At 44.4% G+C, this 10,245-nt stretch overlaps 1 protein-coding gene across 1 annotated transcript; it reads left to right on the top strand.

The window, feature by feature from the left end:
* Positions 1-2,449: 2,449 nt before the first annotated feature.
* Positions 2,450-9,898, top strand: klhl20 (kelch-like family member 20). Its single transcript, XM_068748323.1, has 13 exons — positions 2,450-2,472; positions 2,974-3,231; positions 3,332-3,440; positions 3,781-3,987; positions 4,271-4,429; positions 4,575-4,669; positions 4,777-4,892; positions 5,280-5,463; positions 5,571-5,714; positions 6,177-6,310; positions 6,558-6,766; positions 6,867-6,973; positions 7,272-9,898. Exons 1-13 carry the CDS (start codon positions 2,450-2,452, stop codon positions 7,354-7,356), a joined length of 1,830 nt encoding a protein of 609 aa, XP_068604424.1. The 3' UTR covers positions 7,357-9,898.
* The last annotated feature ends 347 nt before the right edge of the window (positions 9,899-10,245 follow it).

Consider the following 10,245-nt stretch of genomic DNA (forward strand, 5'->3'; position numbering starts at 1 on the left):
CTTGGCTCCTGGCTGTGTTTTGAAAATATGTGTGTATAAACTCCTGATTTCTGCTTCTGCTGTTCAAATCTCAACAGCAAAACTTTGGATTAACATTTAAGGTGTTTGTCAGCAGAGCTTGGATTAGACTAAAACATTGTAATATGTGGAGCTGCTTTCTTAGACTGTGACCATTAGATGACAGCAGAAGCCATGAATGAGCCACGCACTGGGAAACGTTTGATATACAGGGAATAAAAGTTCACGGCTGTGTCCCAGAGTGTGTGCAATTGACTGCTCTTTTAAAATGAATGACTGTAGCTGCTGTCTGATGAACAGTGTGTTTGTGTGAGGATTCACCTGAAATTAGTTGGTTCGAAGGTTTCAAACTACTTTGCTTATTTTATGACAATAGCAAATTAAGGCATCTGGGGCATTCTAAGATGATCCCATCAAGATCTGCGAAAGATAACTCGTAATAAGAATCGTGAGGTTGCAGCACTCAGATCAAGTAGCATTTTGTTTAAAGGGCTATTGAGTCATATCTATCACAAAAATGGAGTTGAATAAACTGCTCCACTCAAAAAAAACCTCAGAAGTAAGAACTAATGTGAAGACACGATATACGTATACAGTATATATGTATATTATTCTTAACAGGCTCCAAATCCTAGTGACTTGTACTGCTCTGTGGTTGATTATACGAAGTAATCTCAAAAGTATCACACATTGAACAATTTTTGATGGAAGTAATTGCATTTTTTGAGGAATTGAGGACATATGTAGATTTGATAGTTTAATATTATCGACAGGTTATGTTACAAATGACGTAATTTATAATGCTTTTATTTTGAGAACGGACTGACCGGAAGTGCTTAGCATGACGCATGACGCATGCGCATAATACGTCGTAAGACAACCCGATGTGTTGAACGGAGGGCGTTAAACTATTATCAAACCGGGTGACGTCGCAGTGTCGTGATGCAAATATAAGGTAAAATCTTTCTGCGAAGTGTCTACCTTACGTTACGTTATTTGCCATTGTTGACAATTTCCACTCACGTCTCAGCTGTGAGGTGAACTTAACTTAGTTATCGTTAGCATTAGCATTAGCAGTCACGTTTGATAACATTCGTAGTGTTTGGTTTAATGCGGAGACAGACTCGCAATATCTCGCTAAACTGACTGCCTTTATTTTATGTGTCTTATTAATATTTTTCTATGGTTCTCTCAATTTATGGAACCGCAAAATGCTTGCGTTTAGTAAGAATCGCCGGTGGATTCCAGTCCTCGGTGCTAGCGATAGCATAGCCTGGTTAATCTTCCACCTGATATCCTCGGGAAACTCACGTTGCAAGCTGCGTCGCCAACTCGATGCATTATAGAGTGAACCGTTCTGGAAGCACTTGTTTTCCTCATAGAGCTAATTGATCTCTCACACAACCACCACGAGTGGATTGGAAGTTTTCCTCTGTAGAATTGGTGTTCAGTTTGTAAACTAGGCTAGCTGACTAGCTGTGAGGCTAATTCATCAAACACACATTTCCTTACTTTCTAGTTTATTTGCTATCAACCCAAGGAAAGTCCGAAATCCCAACAAGTTGACGCAGATGTAATTAATTTAGACTCTTTGTTGATGTGAGTCTTAACTGCTGTTTCGCAGCTGCGTTCGTCAGCATCCATGTGATCACATTTAGTTTATCTTGGACTCTGATAAGCTTAACAATGGTGGCAATATCTCATCTCAAAAGACTTCACTACTTTTGACAGCTGCTCAAATCACAGCCAGCAGTTCTCTGTGTCAAACGTATAATTAATGAACAAAGGATGAAGATGCCAAAGGTCACGCCAAAACAGGAAATGCTAATTGTATGTAGTCAATTCACAAATGTCAAAATGCAGCTAAATTACATCGTGAACTTATTCTTTAAACATCACTTGAACACAAAACTCAACGACTGGTTATAAGGGAATGTTGCAAGTGTTGTACAATCAGATAAGTGTTTATGACGCACACTAAGCTAGCTTTGCAGTCACCCCATCTTTTAGATGAATTGATATCAATACAGTAACGGTCACATTTGATTTCAGAGAAGGAAGAAAGCTTTTACTGTATTGTACTCAACACACACGACGAGATTACATTTTTACCTTACGAATGGGGCCCCTCTAAACCAACATGCATGTATTTTTAGGGGCCGTAACATGCATAGGGTGAACAAGGCGTTTGCCCTCGCAAAGAGGATGCTTTTACCTATTTAGAGTTCAAAACAAGCAGAGTTCAAATAAAACGAGATGCCAGAAACAGAATCTATAATATGAATCTGATGAAGCTTCTCTTTCAAATAGAGCTACGGTCACATGCAGCTTCTCTCCTCTCTGTTATGCTTGCAGTGAGCATTGGTTGATTTGTTTTCTTCTCTTTGTAGGTTTCTCTCGGGGTGTGGCAGCAACCATTATTCTACAGTGCATGGACGCAAAGCTCATGCGCAGGTGGGTGTGTTGCTAAAGTGTAAGACAATGTGTTTCACTCCCTCACAAAGTTCAGCAGCGTGTGATGACGAAGCGGCGTTACAGCAATAGATTCTTCGTGTTTTTGTTTACAAGAAGAAAATTCCTGTCTATCCTTTTCGACCTCCATCACAATGAGGAGCAGACAGCAGGGGTAATATTTATATGAATGCGTTCGTCATAATGTAATGAGTCCAGAACAGCATCCTCCTCTCAATGTGTTCTGGACTCATGATTACGAAATTAAAGTCTGAGTTGGTGTTAAATAAGGTGACTGAGGCTGAGCAAGACCAGTTTTAAATATTAGAGTATTTCATAGACCAGTCAAAGCGCTTTGATAGCGGCCTTCAGCTCAACTTCGTTGTGGCAATGTTGCATATAATAAATGTAAAGACTTTTCTTTCAGGTCATGATGAGCAGAATTTGTCATAGTTTTTATTCAGACACTATCACTCAATAATCAGACATTTGATTGATGTTTAGGGCCACCAGTGCACGTCAAGACGCCACTGGAATGGACATCACCAGCCGCTGTACTCTGGGGGACCCCAACAAGCTCCCTGAAGGGGTCCCCCAGCCTGCGCGAATGCCCTACGTCTCAGACAAGCACCCACGACAAACCCTGGAGGTGATCAACTTGCTGAGGAAGCACCGTGAGCTCTGCGACGTGGTGCTGGTGGTGGGCGGCAAGAAGATTTATGCTCACCGTGTGATCCTGTCTGCCTGCAGCCCCTACTTCAGGCAAGAGACAAAGTCTGGAAATGAGTCCGCTGCCCGACGAATGAAGAACAGAATGCTTTGGGCCAACGGGGTAATAGCTTTGGATTTCCTTTCTCTTAAGGGCGATGTTCACTGGAGAGCTGGCGGAGAGCAGGCAGACGGAGGTGGTGATCCGCGACATCGATGAGAGGGCCATGGAATTGCTCATTGACTTTGCCTACACTTCACAGGTAGAATAAGTTCAGAATAAGCACAGTCAGGTTTGATTTCATACAAATGAAAGAAGCCTCAACTGGCCTGTTCAGTGCGTGTGGACATTTTCTAAAGTTGTACGAGGATGATGTCGATGCTAAACTTATAAAGAGGAAAAGTTAACTCGCTTTTAATCCTCCCATTCTTTGGTGTTGAATTTTAAGAATGTGGAGGGTCAGCCTTGCTGCCACGTGATGGCGAGCCCTGCTCCTAAACGATGACGTCACACTGCTGTGACTCCAACTGAGACACCAAAATGACTGCCTGGAGGCTGTATGAATAGACGAGTGTCTGATGTCCTGCCCTTCCCGCCTCCAGGTGACCGTAGAAGAGGGAAACGTCCAGACGTTGCTCCCTGCCGCCTGCCTCCTTCAGTTGGCTGAGATCCAGGAGGCTTGCTGCGAGTTCCTTAAGAGGCAGCTCGACCCCTCCAACTGTCTGGGTATCAGGGCCTTCGCAGACACACACTCCTGCCGTGAGCTGCTACGCATTGCAGACAAGTTCACTCAGCACAATTTCCAAGAGGTAAGTCAACTTGTTGCACTTAGGATGCAGGCCGCTCATGGACATTTGTGTACCGGTATTTCATTTCATTTCGTGTTATTTGAAAACGACTTCTTTCGGCTTACATATGTCAGTTTTTGCACGACAAAGACCTTGCTGGTCAGCTTGTTCCCCGAGCGGGCGCTTAGGCGCCGCCCAGCTGCCTTCCATGTGTTGATGTTCTTCTGACATTGATGCCTCGCCCGGATGCTGCCGGATGTTTGCGGCAGATTTGCCGACTGACTTATCGGCTCTGCTGTCTCAGGTGATGGAAAGTGAAGAGTTCATGCTGCTGCCTGCCAACCAGTTGATTGACATCATTTCCAGCGATGAGCTGAACGTGCGGAGCGAGGAGCAGGTTTTCAATGCTGTGATGGCCTGGGTGAAATACAGCATCCAGGAACGCCGACCACAACTACCCCAGGTAGGAGGCTGAGGAAACGTGCGATGCCCATTCGTGTCTGTGTTGCTAGTTCTGTCTCTGATGTGCTCGGTCCATTCACATCCAGCCGACAGTGTTTCAGCAGAAGAACTCTCTGGGTCTGACGTTGGTTTCATACGTTGTGTAGGTTCTGCAGCATGTCCGACTGCCCCTACTCAGCCCCAAGTTCCTGGTGGGCACTGTTGGCTCAGACCCCCTCATTAAGAGTGATGAAGAGTGCAGGTGCGCCTTCTTCTAGTTCCTTAAATACTTCGTACTACAGATACTGAGGGGAGGAATCCTCGATATTGTGTATTGTATATCATGTACTCGCTTTTCTGTTATTTCAGAGACCTGGTTGATGAAGCTAAGAATTATTTGCTGCTGCCACAGGAGAGGCCTCTGATGCAGGGCCCAAGAACCCGGCCAAGGAAACCCATCCGCTGTGGAGAAGTACTCTTTGCAGGTCGGTGCCTTTGGCCAATCTAAAGCATATGGTCTTACTTCCTAAAGTAAACTGCAAAGGTGCTTCTTCTAGTTCAGTAAATCTTCATATGGGTTTCGAGTCTCCGCTTCTTTCCCCTTGACAGACACACGCAAGAAAAAAGAGACATTTCTATTCAAATAGTAATAATGAAAACTCATCACATAACCTGCAGAAAGGATAAGAGTACCTCTGCTGTCTGTGCCATTAATGCACAATGCACAGAAGTTTGATGTCATTAATTATTTAATAACTTGATCTTGTGAAGTGGTTTATTTATTACTGCTGCCCGCTGTAATTTAAATTGCCCGTTGGGGATTATAAAGTTGAATATGGCTGTTTCTTTTCCATTGCTCCCATGTCTCACAGTTGGGGGGTGGTGCAGCGGGGACGCCATTTCCAGCGTGGAGCGTTATGACCCTCAGAGCAATGAGTGGCGCATGGTGGCCTCAATGAGCAAGCGGCGCTGTGGAGTTGGGGTCAGTGTTTTAGATGACTTGCTGTACGCGGTCGGAGGTCATGACGGGTCATCATACCTAAACTCGGTGGAAAGGTAATCATTCAGGCTTTTCATCTCTTTGTACTTTTGTGTTTTATGCCTCGTAGTCTATAGAAAGATAATTAAAAGGAGAACCTCCTCATTGCTCCTCTCCTGTGCAGATATGATCCAAAGACCAATCAATGGAGCAGCGACGTTGCTCCTACGAGCACCTGTCGTACGAGTGTGGGAGTGGCGGTCCTTGGGGGGTATTTGTATGCCGTAGGGGGGCAGGATGGGGTTTCCTGTCTCAACATTGTTGAAAGGTATCTGCCAGATCTCAACACTTTCACCACCTGGTATCAAATGACAGATTCAAACCTACAGCCTGCAACATTAGTTCAGGTTCACACCAAACGTTAGTTCGCTCTGCTTCAACTAGCTTCCGGCAATAGCAGTTGCGCGTGTCGCTGACGTCACAGACATGCGCAGTAAGGACGACTTGTACCGATACATCGGAATAAGTGTTTTCATGCGCCCTGACCGGGTTACAAATCGGTATAAACCACCCCTCTCGATCGGGATAGAATTGTGACCGGGTCAGGCTGGATTGGGTTAGACTATTCCGGTTAAGGTTTGTCCATGAAGCATTTTTATTCCGATCAGGATTTTAACCGGGTTAAATGTGTCCATGTAAACGCACCTATTGAGTCACTGTAAAAAAAAAAGGTGTTTCTATGATTTTGTTTTTGTTGGTAATGAAAAAGCTTTGTGACCTTTTTTTTAAGGTATGATCCTAAAGAGAACAAATGGACTCGCGTGGCCTCCATGAGCACCAGGCGGTTGGGTGTCGCTGTAGCAGTGCTGGGGGGCTTCCTGTACGCTGTGGGAGGGTCTGACGGGACGTCGCCTTTAAATACAGGTACGAGTCACGTAGAAGTATCTTCAACCCACCAGCCTGAGTCGTTTCGTAGAATATCTAGCAAAAGTGTCATCCAAACAAATTCTGGCACAATTTTTGAGGAAGAGCAGGTTTGGTTCCCTTTCCTTCTGGATCCCTCGTTTCGGGTCTTTTTTGAAGTCAACCCAAAGGGTTTCGGAGATGATCCTTTTGCTTCATATTCTGCTTCATGGTGATTTTTGATTCTTAAGAAGCATTTTATTCTCAGTGGAACGCTACAATCCTCAAGAAAACCGCTGGCACACCGTGTCTCCCATGGGAACCAGAAGAAAGCACCTCGGCTGTGCCGTCTACCAGGACATGATTTATTCTGTCGGAGGCAGAGACGACACCACAGAGCTGAGCAGCGCGGAGCGATACAACCCGAGAACCAACCAGTGGTCTCCTGTCGTGGCCATGACGTCCAGACGGAGTGGGGTGAGTGTGCGCCTTTTTGTACAGGTGTCGGACGAGTCGCCGTATTCTCGAGCTTTTATCAGAGAGGCGCTAACCTGTTCTCGCATGTTTGTTTCTGCAGGTCGGCTTGGCTGTTGTAAATGGTCAGCTGATGGCAGTGGGAGGCTTTGATGGGACGACTTACCTCAAAACGATCGAGGTCTACGACCCTGATGCCAACACATGGAGGTAAGGTCCACTCAGCATGGCGGTAGCACTAGCAGTCAGACATGCACACAAACAGCCTGGGATCGGTATTGAAAGCAAAATCTGATTTGTTCAACAGTATGAAAAACAAGTTTTCGAGTTCTAGATGATCCAATATAACAGGGATAACTATTTAAAATCTTTGAATTGTATCACTGCATCAGCCTCATCAATAAACGTATGTGCTATTTAGTAGCGTAATAGCATCGACACAAGTCGTCTTATGTCCTGCATTGCAGAACGTTTGAACGTTCATGTGAATCTCACCGGCTCTTTTCAGGTTGTACGGTGGGATGAACTATCGTCGTCTCGGTGGAGGGGTGGGCGTGATTAAGATGACTCACTGTGAATCCCACATATGGTAACACCCCTCCATGCATCCGCAAGCTGACCCACACACACACACACACATCACGTGGCGGTGGATGCCTCTTATCACCAAATCGTGTGCCTCCCAAAGAGACTCTGAGGATCATGTTGGGGTGAGAGAAGTGTTTTGGCAGGGGGGGAGAGGACGGAAAGAGAACGGACTCTCGTTCATCCCGAAACGCACTGAAGTCATTAACTATGGAATACCCTTCATCGATTGACCACAGTCTTCATGGCGTGCTGAGTTGAACTCTACCAAGAGCCATTAAGCTTCCAGTTTTCATCTTCCAAGCCTCTCACTCGGTGGCATTTTGTGTGTGTGTGTGTGTGTGTGTGATGAAGTTCAAACCATCCAGTTACTGGAAACATCCCCTTGGTGCTCACTACTTCCGTGAGAAGAAGCGTTGCATGTTGGCTGATGAAGGCGAATCTTCTTTCTCTACATTGCTGCAGACCTGAAGGCAGACGGCTCGGCCGTGTCTGTGGTGTCTGTGATCTCCTGCGTAGCAGTAAACGGCAGAAAGACGCCGGGTAGTTTATCTTCTGAAAGCCAGTTCACTTCGGAAGAACACTCGCGAGAAATAAAGATTGGCCGCGTCGACACTTCCTCCCAGTCACGGTTGAATGCGAGCTCTTCCTCGAACCGGTCTGATGCTTTGATTTCAGCTCGGATGAAGATGGAGTGGTAAAGGAGCACCACTCAGCTTCTCCTCCTTTTTCCTCTCAGTGGAAAGAACTTTGACATCAAATGTATTCATTTATGTTGCTGACTAGTGCTGAATCCTAAAGGCATCACTTCTTTGACCAGGGCTATGCATTAGTAAGGATCTGGTGAACTCAACACGGGGGTTGTGATGATGATTCAAGCAAAGTGATATTTTGTTTTATGAGTCTGTGTTCTTTACTTACATTAAAAATGATGCTGTTGAATCAAAATACTGGAGAATACTGCCATCTGGCGTTCAGGGGTTTAAATGCAACACAAAATGAACCACAGTGTCGGCAATGATTTCTGCGACCAGAGCCCTCTGATATCTCCGTTTCAACCATCCCTGCATGCATGCGGGCGCAGCTGCAACTGTTGCCAGGGAGTTCAGTTTGTTTAGAGGGTGAGATTGGTCTGAGTGAATCTTCGCAACTGAGATTTCCTTTTTTGGGTCATGTAAAATGTAAATTGACGTAGTCCTGTCGTGATATGCCAGCTCTGTTTGACACCGCTAACATTGCACCGTTTTGTTTTTGTTTGAAATGGTCCCAGTTTCTGTCGTTTTCTCTGGATTCCTTCCTCGAGGCGACGCAATTTAAATCAGAGCTTTTTTCTAATTGAATTACTCTATTTAATCAATGAATCATTTCAGCCCTACTATATATGTACCACTTAAAGCCTCGAGCCATCGTTTGTTCCACTTTAAATGTAGGAAACGGTGCTGGAATGAGACGTTTTGATAATAATAAACGTTAAAAGAAGCCTGCTCTCAGTGCAGATGAAAGGATCTCAGCTGACCGTGGCTTCCTGTGAAACGCAGCATTTTAAAAGTAGTGAATAATTTGGATCAGACAAAAACGTTTCCTCTGTTCTGTTGAATGGAATAATGCAACATCAAAGGACTTCCTCTCCAGATCAGTGGCTTCTTGTCTCCGGACTATTGAAAGGTCAAACGGAAAAGAGATGATGTTCAGTCAGCTGAGAAACATTAAAGTTACTTCTCATTCGGAGCTAGAACTGGTAAAATTGAAACTCCTGGGAGAAAGCGAACTTCTTTATTTTTCCGGGTGTGTGAGAGGACAAAGAGTTGAGTGTATTTCTGCTGTCCGTTGTGGAAGTTACTCAACCAAGTCTAGAGTTAAGTGTGTCTCTGTGTTCACCATGTAGCTGCAGCGAATATTTTAAACCCCAAAGTTTCAAGGCTAAACTTATTCCAAGTTTTCAAGATCAATGTTTCTGCCACAATCTGTTGCTTCAGTTGGAAGAACAAGACTGTCAACTCAGCATCGCTCTCTGCACCAGATGCCAAAGTTGTTCAAGCAAACGTCCATCAGTTTGTGTTCTGCAAACACCTTTAATGCTACACAAAAAAAAAAAAACTGCTTATTTCATATGGTGGAAGGCAGTTCTTCACAAACCGATGAGTATTACCAAAGTTTTTATTTCATCTTTGTCACAGAATGTTGAAAAAAAAAGTTTCATAGTTGCTGGAATCTGTAAATTCTACCTTTCCTCATCCTTCCTCTCACAAAGGGCTGCAGATCATGAGGGTTTTAGCATTTTTCTTGCTCTGCACTTTATTGCCTAATGTCATCATTATGGCCATAGAGTGACAAAGAGCACTTTCACTCAAACTATGTTATAAAATGTCAGACATTAATGGAGACAATCTGGGACAAATGGAAGCCTCAAGTTTTAAAACAAAACATTTGGAATTGGGAAATCTACGTATCTGTCCACCAATCCCATGCACTAGTAAGCAAATCACAAGCGTGTCCGGTATGATCTCAAGAGAGTCATAAGGTCAAAGTGACATTAAATGCATTTCCTTACTCATGAAACTATTGTGTAATGTGTGTGTTTTTTTGATAATGTATTATCTCCATCCTCCATTACACCAGTGAGTTGAAAAGGCTAAAGGATGCGTAATATATTGATACTAGTACATTATCGCTATCCCCGGAAGCATGACGCCCCGAAGGCTAAAGATTAGTCATCTAATTAAAAGCATGGATATACTACCTGGGAGGTGTGCCCCTCTGTCTGAGGGCCGACAGGAAGGTAGGCTGAAATACTGACACAAATGCCAAATGGTACTAGAAGTTCCCTCTAAAAATGAATTTCCCCCGTAACAAAATATATTCACGAGCCGTTTTTGTACTACTGGCCTAGGAAAATG

Source organism: Brachionichthys hirsutus, chromosome 15, assembly GCF_040956055.1.
Source record: "Brachionichthys hirsutus isolate HB-005 chromosome 15, CSIRO-AGI_Bhir_v1, whole genome shotgun sequence".
Taxonomy (NCBI): Eukaryota; Metazoa; Chordata; class Actinopteri; order Lophiiformes; family Brachionichthyidae; genus Brachionichthys; species Brachionichthys hirsutus.

What these genes read in the sequence shown, in the direction of transcription:
- klhl20 (XM_068748323.1), top strand. Translation starts at nt 2,450, where the DNA reads ATGGACGCAAAGCTCATGCGCAG. An exon ending in GCCGACCACAACTACCCCAG is followed by an intron (nt 4,430 to 4,574) that starts GTAGGAGGCTGA and finishes TACGTTGTGTAG; the next exon opens with GTTCTGCAGCATGTCCGACT. An exon ending in AAGAGTGATGAAGAGTGCAG is followed by an intron (nt 4,670 to 4,776) that starts GTGCGCCTTCTT and finishes CTGTTATTTCAG; the next exon opens with AGACCTGGTTGATGAAGCTA.